At 40.0% G+C, this 21185-nt stretch overlaps 1 protein-coding gene across 3 annotated transcripts in view; it reads left to right on the top strand.

The window, feature by feature from the left end:
- Positions 1-21185, top strand: part of ESR1 (estrogen receptor 1) — a 450285-nt gene that overhangs the window by 402572 nt on the left and 26528 nt on the right. For all 3 annotated transcript variants that reach the window (XM_033235045.1, XM_033235047.1, XM_033235046.1), the window contains one exon: positions 4714-4847. In XM_033235045.1, the coding sequence (XP_033090936.1) occupies positions 4714-4847 (134 nt within the window). The remainder of the gene's footprint in view (positions 1-4713; positions 4848-21185) is intronic.

The following is a 21185-nucleotide window of genomic DNA, read 5'->3' as shown; positions in this document are numbered from 1 at the left end:
CACGAGCAAATGCTCTGTCAAGTCCAGTTCTTTCCCCCACTACTTAAGTGCAAATGGACCACATTTGAAGAGGATAAGTAGCAGAACAAGGCTCCCCACAAGGGGATTTTGAGGTGCTCTGCAAACCAGACTGACATAATCCGTAGAGAAGTTCATCACTGCAGGCTGTCACGTCTCACAGTGGGAGTCATAGGCTGGTCTGCTCGATAAACTACTCCTGATCTATGACTGGAGCTGTGTGCTTCCTTTAAAAATAAATCTTGTTTTTCCATACCCCACGTGCTTCTCAGCCTCAGGAGCACCTCATGGATTTAGACTAAGTTTGTCTTTTACAGTCATGTTACCTCCAGATTCGTAGTAATCACCCCATTTCTGATGCCAGTGATCCATCCATACCCACTGAAACTGAGCTAAATGCTCTAGTCTGACTTGCTCCTTGAAGTTAGTATAGAGTATTTTGGCTAGACTTTGAAAATGAAGCCCTGACCACAATGCATAATGACCTCAATAGACACTGAAGAGTTTCTTTGCATCAGGCAGGTGACAAGTATCTATCCCATTTTCAAAGTCCACATAGATTTGTGCCAGATTGTAGGTTGACAAATCACTTTTTCACTAGCTCACGTGGAAAGCCTTTTCACCTTGTAAAAATGCTAGTGAGAGACCCATAGTTACCACATAATTGGCCAGTCATTGAGACTCAGGCAACATTTGGATAATTTAACAAAACTATCATCAGAGTCATCAAAGTACATAATTTTTACTTATTATACAAATAGTGGATTCGCTAAAGTGCTTAGACCAACTAAGTTGTTCCCATTGAAAAACAGAGTGATTTTATTCTTAAGAGTATATCAAGATAAACTTCTTGTAGCCTCTAAACAGCACTGCTTAGAAAAGTGCAGCTTCATTACTTGGAATATCCCCCCAGAAGTCCTCGCAGTTCAGATGCACACCACCAAAACATGAAGCACATGTGTTTGTATGGAAGGTAGGCTCTGGGGTCTTCCTATCATAATATTTCTATGATTAATAGTCAACATAAGCCCTCTCCACATCCCCTAAAGGAACATACACATGCGCGCGCGCGCGCACACACACACACACACACACACACACATGAGAACTGAATTGAGAGTTTGGGGTATACACCATCCCTGAGGGTGCAGTCTACAGCTCCTAATGTGTGCCGTAGAGCAAGCATTATGTTGTTGACAAGTAATAATTGCTGGTTAGGAATAACAGGATATCCAATAAGAAGAGGCTGAGAAAAATACACTCCTGCTGGAAGAGTCAAGAACGAGCTCTTCATGGGAAACTATGGGAGACGATTGAAAAAGGACAAGAAGAAAGGAGAATTGTGAAGTCTCCACTTTCTCAGTTTCTGCACTGAACTTTTCCTCACAGCAGGTGAACACAGGCTCCCTCCCACACTGAGACTTCCTCCCCTGCCGGTGTGCAGTCTGTTAAGTAAACAGAGACTTTATACTGAGAAAGGAACATTTCTCTATTTTGGCTATGAGTTGTTATTTTTAAAGCTTCATCCTCCAAACATTTTCCCCTATCCTTGTTTATTTTTTCACTAGAAAGAAGATGAACTACTTAAAAAAAAATTCAACTCCATGACAAGAAGAACCCACTTCTAGTATGTTCTCCCCACTCAGTGCCAGTGGAGCCTTTGGCGTGAGCACTCTGTCAGCCCCACGCTGGGCAGCATACCTCTCAAAGTTCCTGCTCTGCTTCTGTGGAGCTTCCATGCATCCAGATTTTCATAGTCAAAGCAAAATGCACATGGCAGTTTTTTTCTGACTCCTTCAAGTTAAAAGGCCAGCCTCTCCCTTGACATATCCATGTATTTATCAGTATATCTATAGGTAATACTTAAAGGTGGTCCTTACTGTGTGCCACACTCCATTCCATGCACTTTACATAAAAAAACTCATTTCACTTTATTTGGGAACAGAATGACAATTGCTTCAATATTGAGATAGGTTGAATCGGCCGGGCGCGGTGGCTCAAGCCTGTAATCCCAGCACTTTGGGAGGCCGAGACGGGCGGATCACGAGGTCAGGAGATGGAGACCATCCTGGCTACTACGGTGAAACCCCGTCTCTACTAAAAAATACAAAAAACTAGCCGGGCGAGGTGGCGGGCGCCTGTAGTCCCAGCTACTTGGGAGGCTGAGGCAGGAGAATGGCGTAAACCCGGGGGGCGGAGCTTGCAGTGAGCTGAGATCCGGTCACTGCACTCCAGCCTGGGCGACAGAGCGAGACTCCGTCTCAAAAAAAAAAAAAAAAAAAAGAGATAGGTTGACTCTGGGGAGACTGACGTTAGATGCAAAAAGCTCTCTTTCTAGACCTTTTCCTGTGTCTTGCACCTGGCTTTCTCCTTGTCTGTCTTGTTCCCATTCTAGATCTCTTTATTGACAGTGCCCATGGCTTTCTTCTTGGTACTCTAATGTTGAGCATAAGGACTGGTATGTAATAGGCTCTCAGTAAATCTTGTTGAATGAATTAAAGTAGAGCAAGAATTAAAGACAGAGAAGATCTTCTTGTTGGAATTCTTTCTTTGCGTTGGTAAGCAATGTGATTTGACATAACAGTCTTGAGTCCTAATCCCCTCATTTGGAAAATGGAAATAATAATGTTAATCTTAGAGGTCACTTGTAAGAAGTATATGAATATATCAGAAGTAATCAGCATTTTTTAAGTCAAAGAAAAGAACGTCTGTGAAAAAGATGGAAAACTAATGAGCTACTTGAAAAAATATTAATTGGATCTTTTTCTCATACCTTACACCAAAATAAATCCCCCAAAATGGTTGCATAACATTGTGCATGTACTGAAATCCATTGATTCACACTCTTTAAATGGGCAAATGATATGTTATGTGATTATCTTTCAATAAAATTGTTATACAAATGAATAAACCCAGAAGATCAAAAATTTAAACATGAAAACATGGAAGTATACTAGAAGGAAATATAAGATAATTTTTATATGTTATTATGTTATATATATTTATATGTAAATTTTTTATTTGTCTTTGCTTTTAAAAGCAAGACGTAATGTTCTAGAGCCATAAATGAAACATTCGGTAAATTTAATTCTCTATTAAATGTTTTGCAGAAGAAAATACCAGAAACAAAATCAGAAGAAAAAACAGAAAAACCATAAGAAAAACAATTAAAAATACATATGACAAATGGCTTATTACTATAGTATTTAAAGAACTCTTAAAAATCTATGTGACAATGACATATAACAGAAAAATACGTGCAAAGGACAAGAGCAGGCAGTTTAGAGAAAGCCTATACGAATATATTCTCTTATCAACAGTCTATTGTATAAGCTATTTGAAAGCAATGTTTGAACTATCAAAATTTAAAATACATAAGCCCTTTTATCTAGCAATTCTACTTCTAAGAATTTGTTCTATAGCTATCTGTACATGTATCCAAAGACATAAACATAAGGATAGTCATTGAATGAAATGTTTTTAACAACAAAATACTTGAAAAGAAAGAAATGTCACCCAAGAAAGAAGTGATTAAGGAAAGTTTAGCATTCTGTTCAGTGAAAACATATTGAGCTGTCAAAAAAAGTTGATGGAGAACTCCAAGATCTATTAACTAGAAACAAAACAAGGTGCTAAACAATGTGTTTAGTTTTAATTTATTTATTTTAATTGTTTATATATTTCACAAATCTATATCTGTGCATGCATAATATATTTTAACTTTTTTCTAACCTCCTCAAACACATCATGCCAAAATTCAACCTGTGATACAAAAAAAAAAAAAAAGAATGAATTCCTTTCGTGTGTAGTATCTCATTTAAATTCTTCAACAACCCTATGGAAAAGATACAGACACATGTTTTTAAGTACTGCATGTTATGAACCTTTGGTTTGCTTATTTAACAGTTGCAACTACTAATGTTAAATTCTTGATGCCAAGGTTAAAAGCCTGAACTTCTAAAAATGTCATGATCTGACATTTTTCTGTTTTCCCAGATTAATCTGCCACCTCCTGACTTCCAACACACTGTTCTATGTTCTTTCATGCTCCTCCTCACATGTTTAGGACCCTCTTCCAAGGAGGCATTTGCACCTCTGCTTGATGAAACCCTACATTATCTTAAAGCGTCCACTCGAATGCCACCTACTAGGCGAATCCTTACATACCATCCCTTGCAACACCAAGGGACTCAGCCCAACCGCAGCCCATAGTTATTGTAGTTGTTCTTGTACTTCAAAAGTACTACAAAACACATGTATCAGGACTTGTTATATTAGTTGAAGGCCATGAGCATCTTGAGCCGAGGCCCTGTTTTTATTCCCAGAACTACCACATTGTCTAGAATATAGTAGCAGATCAATATACGTGTATTAGATAAATCATTTATCCAAATCTTCATCATTTTCAATTACCCATAGGTTGAAGAATTCCATATTTGACATGGCAGACTTGAGGACTGAACTATCTACCTCTTCTAAGAAGTTGAAATGAGAATGTTTCTTTGATGGGAAATTATATTTTTGTTTTGCCTTCTGGAATTCAAATGAATGTTCATACTCCATGGAGACAATGGCTGATAGTTTTTTGTTAAAGATTTAGAACCAGTGGATTTTTATGAATGTGAACCCTTTCATGTCTTGTGGAAGATTTTCTGCTTTTTAATCTTTTTATTTGTTTTTGCTGTGTTTTCACAGGAACCAGGGAAAATGTGTAGAGGGCATGGTAGAGATCTTCGACATGTTGCTGGCCACATCATCTCGATTCCGCATGATGAATCTGCAGGGAGAGGAGTTTGTGTGCCTCAAATCTATTATTTTGCTTAATTCTGGTGAGTTGATAACATGAGAAAACTCAATGCTGGATTAAATATTTATTTGTATTTTTCAGCCAGATACAATCTACCCACTCCAAAGGCATAATGTCATAAATAGAAAGAAACTACTGACACACATTTAAAATAACTTACCAACATTGCAGATTCCTTATAGAGGTAGAAACATGCTAGCCGAATAGACGCACGAAAAATTGTAATTTGGCATTGAATCAAATGGCCTTTGAGCTGAAATTTTTGTATGCTTTCACAGATATGAGGATGTTTTTGTTCAAATGGTACATGTATATAGACATATGTTAGTTGATAGTTATATTATGTCTGAAAATAAGTAGACCAAGTAACTCTGCTAAGAAATTGCGACCAATTCCAGGCTCCAGATAGTAAAGAAAGAGGGTTATTTGAGACAGACCATGTTTCTGGTCAAAACTGATTAGCTAAAAATATAGTTGGCTTAGAGATAGAAAAACCTGTTTCTAAAACAGAAGAATGTGGAATGCAATAAATCGTCCAGCTGACAGAGCATTTTCCATTTGCTCTATGAAGTCTAATTCTACTACCCCTTCGTATTTATTTGCTTGAGAAAGCTTAGCTAAGAGCAACATCTGTTTTTTTGTTTGTTTGTTTGTTTGTTTTGTTTTTTAATGTAGTGAGGTTGGCTGTTGTATAAAGAAAGAGTCACTCTATGTCACCCAGATGGAAACTATGGTTCAGCCTGATTTAGTGCACTGACTCCTCCCAGCCTCTTGGTATTTGGATCTAAGCTCCAGCTCTACAGCCTCTGGGACCTAAAGCTCACATTGGGTATCAGCTGTACAGCAGCTCCCCTTAAGCTCCACCTTTCCCCCTGGCTCTGACTCCACTTTGTGCCTCATTCCTCATTCTCACAAAGAAATCACAGCCATTTTGAAGTCCTGGGCCTGACTTAGTTTCTTATGCCTTTAGACATAGTCTCAAATTCTTCAATAGCTCAACTGCAGCTTGTATTGATCACATACATAGAGAATCAGCACTTCCTTGTCTTTGCACGTGTTTTTGTCTCTTTCTGATGAGTGCCAATCCCTTCCCGCTTGCCCTAACAATTTTTCACTTTTCTTCCCCACCACTGCTAGGAATGGTGCTGCCGAATGGAATCAGCCCTTCCTTCTCTTTTTTCATGTTTTTGTCTCTTTCTGATGAGTGCTGATCCCTTCCCACCTCCCATGACAATTTTCCACTTCTCTTCCCCACCACCACTAGTAACCTGTGTTGCTTAATGGTTATCACAGTAATCATTCTCACTTATCAACTGATAAATGGAAATCTGTACTATTACCGTAGGCAAGGACTGAATTACAGAATGAAGTCCCATGATAAATGATGTGATCCGCACGAAGGAAGTGATTACCACTCCATTCAAGTTTCTGATTCCACTCACGTGCATTGTGCTTTTCATTTCGGTCATTTGTCCTGTACATTGTAAGGTCCAGATCCCACAATGGCTCTTTATTGGATGAGAGTTCTGGGAGCAGTGCCACTCGGCTACATGGTGCCAGGTCCTGAACCTGTGCCTTCTTCGGTGGAGGGCTGGCGCGTGCTGACAGCTTTCATGTGGGCAGTCTGGGAACTTCAGGGAAGGCAGGCCTATTAAGTGTTAAGACTCCCCACCCCGCACTTTTACTAAGAAAAAGTACCCCAGACAGGAAGTAAAATTAGCCAGAGTTGTATGATCCAGATAGTGGATGCTCTGATCTCGGTAATAAAAAGTATTTCCTCCAGATCCATATAGACTTTTCCTGCATTATTGTTTTGTTTCTGCTCCTATGACAGAGTGAATTTTTTAAACTATTATACAAAAAATATCAGGATTTTTGCCATCAAAACATTGGATTCATAGACCCAGGGTTTTTACAACCCAGGGGGAAAAAACTTTCAGCCCTCACAAGAAAGTATTTTATTAAAGACTAGCACCCAAACCTCAAGACTGTGTTTCCCACTGCAGGATTTGGCCCCTGTCTGCCTCCTTCTCAGACTAGTTAAAGTTTCATACTCCGTCCTTGTTCCTTCACTTATTTCTTAGGATCTTCTGTGCACTTCTTTGCTCTTGAAGGGCAGAAACGCTATTGTAGAAACACAAGGCACTGTATGCTGACATAGTTTACAGTTGTCTTTTTCGTGAGATAACACAGTGGCTGGCAGCTCCTCTTTTCTATCAAGGACGGTACTGCTGGCTCAGGAGAGCCGTAAGCAAACAGAAGCTGTTTCTCAACCCTGTACAAAGCGAAACCACTCTTTTCCCTATAAAAGTGAGCTGTGCCGCAGAAAAGCGGATCTGCTGCTGAGCAGGGCTCCTTGTGTCTCCTATTGTTCCTGAAAAACAGCATCAAAGAGGGCAAGACTCTGACACGCAATGCTGTAGCATTAGGAGCCTTTTTCGAATAAAAAAAGCAATGGGTCATATGAAGCATGTGGTCATACCACAATCAACAATTTTTCCCCACGACTGGAGATATGTATTTTTCTAAAAGTCCAACCAATTCATGGCTCTGATATGGGGCAGCTTTACCTATCATGAGACCAATTACCAAGTGGCTCTGACTCCAGGAATCTCTGACAGAAGCCAAGCTGGAAACAGTTCAGGAAACCTGAGCTAGAAGATGCCTTTCTGACGCCTGGGAAACAAAACCTCAGTGTATGGAGGAACCCAAGGTTTTGTGTTGAGCCCCAGTCGCCAAGGTCTGAGTAGGCTGGGTTTATATTGGCCAAGATTTTGTGGCCGAGGCACAAGGGGAATTGAAAGGTTGTTGTGAGGACCTGCTCGGAATGTCTTTCTGGAAGTTTGGAGAGGGTCTCTCCAATGCCAAAATTTCCATGGGAAGCCATCTTCACAGCTGCTTGGGAGTGGGAGATATTCGTCATCATTTCTGCCCCATTTAGAATAATTTATTACTTTGCTTGCAAAAACCCAGAATCATCCATAGGACACACATTGTTTATTTTTCCACTCCACACCAAAGGACAGAGGCATTCCTGGTTAATCCAAAGATGCCAACTTCAAGACATTCTGAGAACTAGCTGGGCAGAGCTCAAGTGTAGGGCAAATTGGAACAGAAGCGATGGGCTTAAGGCAAAAGCCCATGAAGCAGCAGCTGTAGAAAAAGGATGGGAGCTGGAGCTGCAAAGGGGGCCATGGTAGAGGCTCTGGGCCTGCCCATGATATCTCTTCTGCCCAGTAGGAATTCAGTTTTCCTGCATATCATTCAAATACTTCTCATTTTTCTAGGCCCAGCTCACTACTCCAGGCCATAATGAATTTCCTCTCTAGACTATTTCAATTCTTAGAGTCACTACCACACAATCTAGCATTTGGTTAGTTGGTTGATTTCATTCGTTTATTAAATAATTCAATGTTTATTGAGTTCCTACTATGGATTTTGTGCCGTATATACAAAAAAGAATGTTACTGTTGTGTGGGGTTTTTTTCTTTGCATTTTTTATGTTAACCTGGATTTTTCTCTCACTCTTTATGCATATATTTCCTAATCTCTCTATAAACTATTTGTATTTTTTTGGATTCCTCACAGTCTATTTAGCCTGTGGACTGACAACAGATGTTACACCATTCAGTCATTTAATAGATGCTTATTTGCTAGACATGGCCAGGAGGACCTGGAAAGTCCTCATTTTTCCCATCTGTTCTTACCATTCTGAAATGTATCATGCTCTTGAGTGCTCCACAGATCTAGGTGATATCAAATTATTAAATGGAAAAAAGCAAGACCCATCTCCTTGGGTTATTGTGGATAAGGGGGAAATTGTGTATGAAGCATCTGTTGCAGTTCATGGACCACAGTAGGTCCTTAGTCAACAACAGCTATCATCATCACCGATGAGAATCTCTGGCTTAAATGGAGTAGGTTCATGCCTTTTTTTCAGTGTAATGAAGTGTTTTAGTTTAAAGGCCTTTAGCAAGGCTTATAATACAAAAATGTGGGGACTCCAGGGTAACACTAACAATAGAGACCACCATGGCTGTTATCCTGAGACTGTTAATTATGCCACGTAGTTAGATTTAGAGAAAATTGAGGGCAACATTTATCTTGTGGAAAAGAATTGATTGTGATTGGAACTTACCGTTGAGAGACCTTGATGAAAACTCTCTGGTAAACTGCTGTGGAGTCTCATGGGTAGGCGCATCATTCATCAGTGGGCCGTGGTTTTGCTTAGCCCCATAACCCCTCAGAACCCACTTCTATCAGAAAACCACCCTTTCCGTGAATGTTCCTCAAGGCTCAGAAAAATTCGTATGTCAAAGCTTTATATGTAAAAATCTATACTCTCTAATAAATATTTGGTTTGGCCTTCACATTCAATTTAATCATGATTTCTACCTCTTTTCCAAACCCCTTTGACCACAGTTCTATATATTTAATTCTGAAGAGCCTCATGCACATCTCTCCCTGGTAACTTTATCTATTTCTTTCCCTGGAGAACCAGCCAGACTGTGATTCCAGCCCTCTGTCCTCTCTTCAACCGTAGGTCCTCTTTCTCTCCCGACTCCACAAACCTTCTCCAGTTAGCCAGGTGCCTTCTGTGTGCTGCTAGCTTCTGCATCACTGTTAGCAGGGCCACTTGTTCCCCTGGGTGTGTCTTATACTCTTGAAATGCTATGGCCTTGCTCACCCGTTCATCCAAAACTGATCCTCAGACAACATTTCTCTTTCAATTGATGGAATAATAAAGGGGAATACGGGTCAAAATTCGTAGACATTTAAATACCCCAGGTGAAAAGTTAAGAGAAAACAAGCTAGGAGAAAGAATTATGGCAACATCTCTAAAATGTGTACTTTAATGTTTAGCAAAAATGGGACTATGGAATGTCAAACAGGAGCATATATGTTAAACATAAACACGAAGCAGTGCCAGCTGCTGTCTACTATCTAGTCATGCTTTGTTAACGTGGCATGTCTTGCCATGATGGTGCCCTCGTGAAACGAAGGATGTTGAAGCCGATGCCATTCTGTTTGCTTTGATCAGAAGCCACTCTCTGGTCAAGGAAGTATTTGTTTCATAGTTAATTATAACAAGTTCTCATCACAAAGATTATTTGCTCTCTCCAGATCTGGATTATTTGCACTCACTTTATATTATTAGACAATTACTCGGAGCGTTTATGTTTTTAGGTTTAGAAATAAGACAATGATTCAGAGAGTCCCTGTATTTAGACGAAAGAACATTTTTTAAACATATTGACTGTAAACATTGAAAATCATTAATTCTCAAGAGTCGAAGGTTTCTGACAGGAACAGCCCTTGGAAATTGTAAATGGACACATTGTCAGGTATGCCCATTGTTGTCACATTGGAGATTGGATTCTGTTCTCTCTGGAGTCCTTTGTAATGCCAAGCTTCCTCTCCAGGCAGCTTGCTTATCGTCATTATTTTGAGAGAAATGGCACTTCATAGTATTAAGTGGTTCATTGTCTCTTCTCTGGCTGACTGTATTCTGTAGGCAGCCACTCAACTTTGGAGCCTTTCTCTGCTACCAACTTTTGGTGTTGCCTTAAGCAAGCCTCATGTCCCCTGTTAGTTTCCTGACAACATGGTATGGCATGGACTTTGTCATGAGAGGACTGAATTCAAGAGAAGCAACTCTGCCACTTCCTTGGCAGAAGGGGGATGACGGATGTCCTTTGATGGGCTGCTTCCCTGAGCCTAATAAAAAAATAGAAATAATGATACTTAACTCACAGAATTGTTGTTGACAATTGAAAGAATGACCAGTTAGTAAAGCGTCTTGCACCGTGCCTAGCACACAGTAGATGCACACGAGTGTTACTGAGCTTTTTATGTTATGCCCTCCAAATACAAAGCTTTAGTTTTTGTCACTATGAAAGAAATTACTCTGTTCTTCTTAGCAGGTAATACATAAAGTCGTGCGTGGAAATTCTGCGGGAGAATTTCACTCCTGCCCTTTCGGGTTAAAAGATTGCATTCTTATGATGAAGATGTTCTTGTGAATAGAATCATCTCAGGTCCCAAATAGTGTGGATTTCGTCCTGCATCTTGTTGCAGAGCTCTCTTGGAGCTTCTGAGAACCGGGAAAACCAGCCAAATGCCTGCAGCCTGGGGAAAATGTAGGGAGTTTTAGCGTGAATTCATGGGAGGTGGAAAAAAAAAAGGCAGCAGGTGTTGAAAGATGGGAAATCCTTGCACTGTTCTGGATGTTAGCGGCCATTTTCCATTCACATTCAGAACCTCAGGAGGAGAAGCTGCCTATCATTTTGTGTCCTCAAGAGAACCAACAAAGGGGAATGCCATCTCCCAAATACTCGATTTGATGACCATTTTGTCCTACCTTCTCTAGGGTCCAGACGTTATGTAAATTGACGTTAAGTTTGAATAATGTATGGACCCAGTTTAAAAGGAAAAAATTGCTTTGGGAGGCTGAGGCAGGTGCATCGCCTGAGGTCAGGAGTTCCAGACCAGCCTGGCCAACATAGTGAAACCCCATCTCTACTGAAAATACAAAAAGTTAGCTGGGCATGGTGGTAGGCACCTGTAATACCAACTACTCGGGAGGCTAAGGCAGGAAAATCACCTGAACTGGGAGGCAGAGGTTGTAGTGAGCCAAGATCGTTGCACTCCAGCCTGGGTGACAAGAGCAAAACTCCATCTCAAAAAAATTTTAAGACAAAAGGAAAAAATGCTCCCCTGATTCCTGCAGTGCTGACTTAAAATGTTCTTAGTATGCCAATGTTGCTTAAATATGAATGACTGTATCTTCTACTTAAATTGACAACCGCACCAAATATAAACTGCAAATGTTTATAGCTCTTATGTAAGTATAAAAACAAAACAAATTCATAAATTAAATACAAACTAAAAGGAAAACTGATAATAACAATGTTTTGTGTAATTAAGTTGCTGTTTGCAACATGCCTGGGGCAGACTCCTGGCCTCTTTGCATCTGACACTGGAGGCTGCAGAGCATATGGCCACAACTGGGCTCTCCCAGCACTTGCTTGCACTCAGAACGGTGCCAAAACCTTTGCTCGCCCAGTGTGCTGCAACGTCCATCATTTGGATTTGGCAGCAACACATCATTTATGCATTTTGTTTGCTTCTGTTCTGTATTTATTTGAGATACTTAAAATATAACTGCTAGATTCTAAGGCATTCATAAGCACCTGTGAAAAATGTGTTACTTAGGAAACAGTTCAGGGTTCCATGGATTATCTAGATTGGTGTGTCTTAAGACTGACCACACAATTCATCTGGGGGCGTGGGGGAGGGGAACTTTGTGAAAAATCTCTGTATGAGCACCCACCCCCAGAGATTCCTATGTAATTATCCCAGAGTGGTGCCTTAATATCAACATTTGTTTAAAACCATCCCCCAAGACTAAAGTTTGTGACCAGGATTTAGAACCATTGTCATAATTGATGCAGAACACTCTGATATTAATGTCTTCGTGTCTTTTGGAATATCATTAAGACAAAAGCATACAATTTTAAAATTCTTAAAGACAATTTAAAGACCTATGAGAATCCATCTTTAATTCTCAGGAGCATGTGGAACCTAGTTTGAAAACTACTGGCATAGATAATCAAATTTCCACTAAAATAAAATAAGTCTCTAGTATATTACAAAAGTACCCATTCTGCAAACTACAGGGGAGCCACTGATCATGCTTGGAACTGTGCCAGGCACTGCCCGTGTAAAAATGAGTAAGGTCCACTTCCTCCCTGGACTGGATTGGGTAGGAGGCAAAGATAGTTAAACAATTATTTTAATATTATGAGTTCAGGGTTGTAATGAAAGTAAGCATTGAGTGCTGCAGAGACCCAACAAAGGAGTCCTTAGCTGAGGACTGATCCTTTGCTGAATGACAAGGACATTATCTGACCACCAGGCTTCATGGCCTGTTGCACGGTAACAGACCAATACAGCAAACAGCAGGAGCTGCAACAGAGAAAGAGTTTAATAATTGTGTGGCCGCCAAATAAGGAGTCAGAAGGAAACCTCAAATCCACCCCTTGAAAAAGTCTGGGACTTGGCTTTTTAAGGCAGTTCTGATAAGAAGGAGGCTGAGGAGCTGGGGGTAACTGATTGGTTAGGACATAGGGGAGGAGATAATAAGGATATAGAAACTCCGTTCTTGCACTGGGTCAGTTCCTTGAGGGGGGTTCCTCACTCTGACTGGCAGCAGTGAACGCATTGGAATGCAGGATCTGAAAAATATCTCAAAATGGCAAACTTGAGGGTTTTTTTTTTTTTTTTTTTAGCATCAAAGATGTTATCTATAGAAGTTAGGACTTTGTGACAGGGGCTACGTGACTTCGAAGTGGTGAGTGGCTATAAGAAAGTGAGCTATAGCAGCAGTCCCCAACCTTTTTGGTACTAGGGACCAGTTTCATGGAAGAAAATTTTTCCACAGATGGGGTGGGGTGGGGTGGAGGATAGCTTCAGGATGAAACTGATCCACCTCAGATCATCAGGCATTAGCTGGATTCTCATGAGGGGCACACAGCCTAGATCCCTCACATGGGCAGTTCACACTCCTATGAGAATCTAATGCCACCGCTGATCTGACAGATGGTGGAGCTCAGGTAGTAATGCTGACTTGCCCACCACTTACCTCTTGCTGTGCGGCTCAGTTCCTGATGGATCATGGACTGATACTAGTCTGCAACCCAGGGGGTTGAGGACCTCTGGGCTATAGGGCAGGCTGGTTAATGCTTAGTTGTGTTTCTATTCAAAGCTTATGCTTTTGTTTAAAACCTAGTAATTTGGTTTTATTAATTTTATGAAGATGATTTCAAGGATGAGTAGGATTAGCTGGAGTCAGAAGGACACAAGGGAATTTCTGGCAACAACGTTAAACTGCTAGTCAATGTCTCATCAAGCCACCAGACCTCTAACTACTTCTAAGCAGTACTGTCAACCTTATAGTTATGATGTATAAGATAGTGTTGTGGGCCGGGCGCGGTGGCTCAAGCCTGTAATCCCAGCACTTTGGGAGGCCGAGACGGGCGGATCACGAGGTCAGGAGATCGAGACCATCCTGGCTAACACGGTGAAACCCCGTCTCTACTAAAAAATATAAAAAATTAGCCGGCGAGGTGGCAGGGGCCTGTAGTCCAGCTACTCGGGAGGCTGAGGCAGGAGAATGGCGTGAACCCGGGAGGCGGAGCTTGCAGTGAGCTGAGATCCGGCCACAGCACTCTAGCCTGGGCGACAGAGCGAGACTCCGTCTCAAAAAAAAAAAAAAAAAAAAAAAAAAAGATAGTGTTGTGATGTATAAGACAGTGCAAAAACCTAAGTTAATATCACCATTTCTGTTGTACTCTCTGTTTCAAAGGAAAAAATCTTCAGCAATCTAATATCCTACCAAAATTTTGAAGTTAAGGCCTCCCTGCTCTAATCAAAGAACTAGAGCTGCAATCAGGCCATATATTTGGAAAGGCCGTAGGTGCCCTCCCTCTGTCCTTGTTCCCAGCATACTGAACTATAGTCTAAAAGGCTTTAAAACTTGAACTAAAGAAAACCTTAAGGAAACAACAACAAAATTCCACTTATTTCCTGAGCCCAAAAGTAAAATAATTGTTTTTTAATGAATTTTTCTTTCCCCGCAAGATACTATAAATTGTTCAATGAGTATTCAAAGCATACATAATAAAATATGTATGCTTTCCTGAAAAATTGAAATGGAACATCAAAATGTTCTGTAAAGTTTTGAGTCTACACCAAAATCACAGCACTTAGCCAGAATATGTACATCTGCATCTGCCACTGATGGCCCCATTGCTCCCTCCAACTGCTTCTCTTGGGCTGATGGATGGAAAAGCAAACTCCCTGCATTGAGTTCCATCTTGCCCTGCATGGCCTGTCCCATGGGGTCACTGAGCTCTCCACCAGCTTCCACCTCTTCCAGCACTTTGTCCCAGAGGGCCCATGGCTGCTTTTGCAGATTGAAATTGATTGAGGTTGATTCAGCTCCATTTCCTCTGAGTTTTTACTTTAGATGTGCTTTTTAGGTTGTGTTTTTCTTCTGGCATATAAGAAAGACAGCAATATTCCATGGAACAGAGTGATGTCTGTGGCTTTGTCAACTGTTATTTGTTAGCCTGATCACCATTTATTAAGTGTTTACTACTTTCCAGGCATTGTGCTAAGTGGTAGAAATACAAAGTTGCCTTTACTTGCTTCATCTGTAAAACAGACAGAGTAGTAGTTCCTACGGTGTGGTTTATGTGAGGCATAGGGACTGCTCCCTGGAACCTAGGGACAACTCCATAATAGTGACTGTGTGCTCATATCAATAGTGGTAACAATTAGGAAGGCAGCTCCTACCTCAAAGACCTCATCATCTGATAATAAAGGCAGATATAACAAGAAAATTGTTCTTTTTAAATATAAAATTGTGATATAAAAATAGTTTTCACTAAATTAGATTTTTACCAAATTTACAGAAACAAAATAATAAATTAAGGAAATACAAAACGACCTGACGTTAGCCAACCATGTTGATGTTCTGACTATCTTACTGCGAAAGAGTGTAGGGTTAAGAACGAGGGACTTTGATTCCAAGATCAAATCCCTTTCTGCTATTTCTTAGCTGTCTGACTTTGGACAAGTTGCTTAAACCCTTTGTGCCTCTGTTTGCTTGCCCATGAGATGGTGATTATAATAGCGCCTACCTCATAGGGCTATTTTTAATACAAGTTAGCTCTTAGAACAATACCTACTTAAACTAATGATTTGTATTAGGTACTCTTTTATTTTCCATCCATACTGTGTATGCATATTTTCATATTTATATTTATGTATTCTAATTAGGATTATATACCCACACTTTCTTTAAAAATAAGGTTTTAAATAACTATATAATCAGTCATGAGGATACAACATCATTTATTCAACAAATCTGATGCTGTTAAACACATAAGTGATTTCTCTTTCAGGATTACAAATAACATTTGTTTTGCATTCTTTTCATAATCTTTTGCTCACTTTTCATTGTTACTTTGTATATGTTGCTAGAAATTGATTTGCTGGTGAAAAGGGTATAAACATTTTTACCGCTCTTGATACATACTGCCTGCTCTTGATAGATATTGCTTACTGCCACAGGAAACTTTATCAATTACACTTTTACCAAGAGTGTATGAAAGCATTCACATGAATGTAACCTTATCATGCAATGTGGGCCATGAGACAGAGGAGAGTTATAGAGGGCAGACAGCTTCCCCGCTGCTCAGCCACTGCCCTCTGCTCTAAAAGAGCCACAGTAGGAATTTCTACATAGATCCTATTATAAACATCTCCTTTTGAAACAAATTATCTTCTCTCAGAGAATTTTCTTCATTTTAGTATCTGTATAGGTGCTTGTTATGTTCATTTTAAGTTTTGTGACTTGCACGGACACAGTGCTGATGAACTGCTTATTCCAGTCAGTCTAAGTTCTGAAAGCATTTGCATTTTATGTCTTATCCTCTGTTTTGGACTCTTTGCCACTGATTTTTTTTAAAGTGATGTTTTAAGAAAGAGGAGGGTTGATTTGTTGTGAGTGTATCTCTCTTTAAAAACTTTTCTAGGGAAGGACAACCTCTTCCAAAGACTTCTTTTGCTTTCTATGATTGACAGTCCCTGGTCAGTAATGAGCTTGAAGGAAGCTGCTGGACCCGGCACTGAACATGGGGCTGTGCTATCACCTAGCCATGCCTTTCTCTGGTGATCAAGGAGCTGCTGGTTCAGATGGTGCCCTGTCTAATCCCACTAAGGCCCGAAGGACCAAGTGCAGTCTACTCTCCAGATTCTCTGCAACAGAAAGCAGACACTTGGGCTTCATGGTCCAGGTTGGAACAGGTAGTTAGCTCTGAGGACAGCTATGCATGAATGTCAGGAGGGGACTGGCAGGGGAACATTTATTTATTCTTTAAAATTGGAAGCAACAGTGATGGATGAAACCCAGAATGCGAAATTCACATTCATCTTGACAGGCAACACATCTGTCCTTTCTCCTGGAATAGTAAGTATTAATCATTGAGTTAGATAATGTAGACTTCACATTCAGTGAAAGCCAAACACTCAGCGCCTTCTAGAAAAATCTTAGTGCCATGCTTTCTTAGCATCTTGCAAGTCCTCTGAGGATGATGTGTTGTTCATCTTTGAAGCTGATCTTTTGTACTTGCATATGTAGCTCAGGCTAGTGATGACACGCCAGAGGTATTTCCAACTAAGAACATTATTCACAGACACTTTGGTTACAAATTTGTTAGCTCCACTTCCTGCTAAAACGACCAGCCTTGAAGAGTTTCAGAAATGTGAACAGCCTTAAGGATGATAGAAATATTATGAAAATAGTAATAAGTAATACCCGTACAGCAAACTCCTTTTTCTTTGGAGTATCTGTTCATCAGCCATATTTTCCCTCTCAACAGTCCGGGTGTTGACGAAGATCGTGAAATAATAGGAATGAAAGGGACTTTGATTTTGTATTTTTAATAGCATTTTCCTCCACCAAATTACGAAAGTAATGCATGACCAAGGCAGAGAACTTGGAAAATACAGAAAAGCCACCAAGCAAAATAATCTCCCAAGAAATCATAATTTCACCACACAAAAGTAACCATTGTCAACATTTTGGTGAAAATCCTTAATTAAAGAGACTCTTAGAAGATGCCAGTTCACTGCCACTTCTTCCTTTCTCCACACCATCCTGCACCCTGTTTTGAAATGCAGAATTGTTTCTAAATCATTCCAGGAAAATTATTAGTTTTCTCAAATATCTCTGGAGGCGAGTCTATTGGCAGTCATTTCTAGTTTCTCACAAACCTTGAAGTTAGGAAATTATTTGTGTAGCTTTTGAGCACTGGGCCAGAAGTGAGGGATGTTTGGGTTCTAGTTCCAGCTCTACCACTTATTTACCAACTGGCCGACCTCAGGCAAGTCCAGGCTAGCGGCCCTGCCTCAAGCCCCTCCAGAGGTAGCCTCTGCACCCCCACTTCCTTCACTTCCTTTTGCCTCAGTTTCCCAATAATTTCCTAGTAATTGTACTGAATCAGTGTTTTTCATTAAAATTTATTTTTTTTATTTTATTTTGTTTTTAAAGACTTTATTTTTTATAACAGATTTAGATTTGCAACGAACATGAATGGTAAGTACAGAAAGTTCCCATATAGTCCCTGCCCCCCCCACACATGCAAGCCTTCCTCACTCTCAGCAGCCCCAACCGGAGAGGTACATTGGTTACAGCCGATGAACCTACATTGACACATCATTATCACCCAAAGTGCATAGTTTGCATTGGTGTTGGGCATTTTAGGGTTTTTGACACATGTATGCACCATTGTAATATCATACAGAATAATTTCATTTCCCTAAAAATCCCCTGTGCACCTCCTACTCATTCCTCCCTCCACCCCACTCCCAGCAATACTGATCTTTTTACTGTCTCCGTAGTTTTGCCTTCTTCAGAATGTCATATGCTTGGAATCATAAGGTTTGTAGTCTTCAGATTGGCTTCTTTCACTTAACGATATGCATTTAAGGTTCCTCCATGTCTTTTTATGGCTTGATAACTCATTTCTTTTTATCACTGAATACTACTCCATTGTCTAGATTATACACACTTTATTATACACACATTCACCTACTGAAGGATGTGTTGGTTGCATTCAAGTTTTGGCAATTATGAATGAAGTTGCTATAAACACCCATGTGCAGGTAATTGTGTAGATATACATTTTTAATGCTTTTGAATAAACACTCAGGAGCACAATTGCTGGATTGTATAGTATGTTTAGTTTTGTAGGAAACTGCCAAACCATCTTCCCAAGTGGCTGTACAATTTTCCATTTCCACCAACAATGAGTGAGAGTCCCTGTTGCTCCACATCCTCATCAGTGTTTGGTGTTGTCAATCTTCTGGATTTCGGCCATTCTGACAGGTGTATTGTGGTATCTCATTTTGTTTTAATTTGCATTTCTCAGATAATATCACATGGAGCATCTTTCAATAAGCTTATTTGCCATCTGCATATTTTCTGTGGTGAGGTGTCTGTTACAAAGTCTTTGGTCCATTTTTTAATCAGGTTGTTTGTGTTCTTATTGATGAGTTTTAAAAGCTCTTTGTATATTTTGGATAACAGTCATTTAGCAAGTATGTCTTTTGCAAATATTTTCTCCCAGTCTGTGGCTTGTCTTCTCATTCTCTAGAGATCAGTGGTTTTTACACTTTCTTCTGCTGAAGCCAAATATTATGGAAGAAGCCATGGGGTCACCAGAGGATAGGTGCCCAGGGTCGTGAGGGAAAGTTGGAGTGAATGGGCTCTGGTGCCCCCACCCCACAACATTTCTCTTGCTTTAATCAGAGAAGTTTGACTTCATCCAGATTGCATTTGAGGACTTTACATAAGGTTCAACTTTTTGTTTGTTTTAAATGTGGTTTTTACTCTCAAATGTTTTAAAGACCACTGAACTTGATGATCATCTTAAGGCCCTTTTAAAATTTATGATTCTGGAATTCTGTGGCTCTGTTTTTGCAAGGTAATATAACCTTCCTCTCCTTAAGAAAAAAATGAGATAAACCTGTTATAAACAATCATGTGACATTTTTTCAATACAGTTTTCATCCATGTAGTGCTCACTTAGAATGACAGAAACAATACACCTAAAGAATATGCACCATTCACATGTCCACTCATCTCTCAAAAATAGGAACTTTCAACACTAGGTATCTTTTTCACAATAATCAGAGAGAACTCTCAGCCATTTCAATTCTAGCCTAGGAAAAAGAGGGAAAATATATTTGAAGGTTTCCGGTTCATGTGAAAAATTTGCAGACCAGAACCAAGATGATATGACTATCATTTATTAGTGACTAGTGCAAAGCATTGCAGGCTATTAAGCAGGCTGTTCAGTTCAGGGTGATATGGACATGCACACATTGGCCAATCATATATGCTCAGATTGTATGTCATTTTTTTCTGCATTTTAGTCTAAGTGTCAGATAGGTGTTTCATGATGTTTTATAAACACTTCTGTTTACATTAACATTGTTCATTGATTTGGCAAGGAATGAAGGGGTGTCATTTTCATGATTTTATTTGTATATTACCTATTCCACAGCAGATTTGAAATGCCTTACCAAATTTTATGCAATGTAAAGGGGTAAACCAATATTTGACACAATCATTATAAATTGAGGATAATCTGAAGAAAATAATAAATCCAGGAGTCAGATTAGCACACTGATATGTTTTGGCTCTGTGTCCCCACCCAAATTTCATCTTGAATTGTACTCCTATAATTTCCATGTGTTGTGGGAGGGACCCAGTGGAAGATAATTTGAATTATGGGAGTGGTTTCCTCCAGACTGTTCTCATTGTAGTGAATAAGTCTCATGAGATCTGATGGTTTTATCAGGGGTTTCTGCTTTTATATCTTCCTCATTTTTCCTCTTGCCACCACTATGTAAGAAGTGCCTTTTACCTCCCACCATGATTCTGAGCCCTCCCCAGCCATGTGGAACTGTAAATCCAAGTAAACCTCTTTTTCTTCCCAGTCTCGGATCTGTCTTTATCAGCAGCATGAAAATGGACTAATACAGTAAATTGGTTCCAGGAGTGGGGTGTTGCTGAAAAAAATACCCCAAAATGTGGAAGCAATCTTGGAACTGGATATCAAGGAGAGATTGGAGCAGTTTGGAGTGCTCAAAAGAAGACAGGAAAATGTGAGAAAGTTTGGAACCTCCTGGAGACTTGTTGAATGACCTTGACAGGAATGCTGATAATGATATAAACAATAAGGTCCAGGCTGAGGTGGTCTCATATGGAGATGAAGAAATTGTTGGGAAGTGGAGCAAAGGTGACTCTTGTTATGTCTTAGCAAAGAGACTAATGGCATTTTGCCCCTGCCCCGGAGATTTGTGGAACTTTGAACTTGAGAGAAATGATTTGGGGTATCTGGCAAAAGAAATTTCTAAGCAGCAAAACATTCAAAAGGTGACTTGGGTGTTGTTAAAAGCATTCTGTTTTAAAAGGGAAGAAGCATAAAAGTTCAAAAAATTTGCAGACTGACAATGGAGTAGAAAAGAGAAATCCATTTTTTTGAGGAGAAATTCAAGCTGGCTGCAGAAATTTGCATAAGTAACAAGGAGCCAATGTTAATCCCCAAGACAATGGGGAAAATGTCTCCAGAGCATGTCATAGGTCTTCATGGAAGCCCCTCCCATCACAGACCCAGAAGCTTAGGAGGAAAAGAAATAATTTTGTTGGCCGGTCCCAGGGTCCCCATGCTGTATGCAGCCTAGGAACATCGTGCCCTGCATCTCAGCCACTCCAGCTGTTGCT

The sequence above is a fragment of the Trachypithecus francoisi genome, unplaced genomic scaffold (assembly GCF_009764315.1).
Source record: "Trachypithecus francoisi isolate TF-2019V2 unplaced genomic scaffold, Tfra_2.0 Lachesis_group15, whole genome shotgun sequence".
In the NCBI taxonomy this organism is placed as follows: domain Eukaryota; kingdom Metazoa; phylum Chordata; class Mammalia; order Primates; family Cercopithecidae; genus Trachypithecus; species Trachypithecus francoisi.
This window is presented reverse-complemented; position numbering and strand designations above follow the sequence as displayed.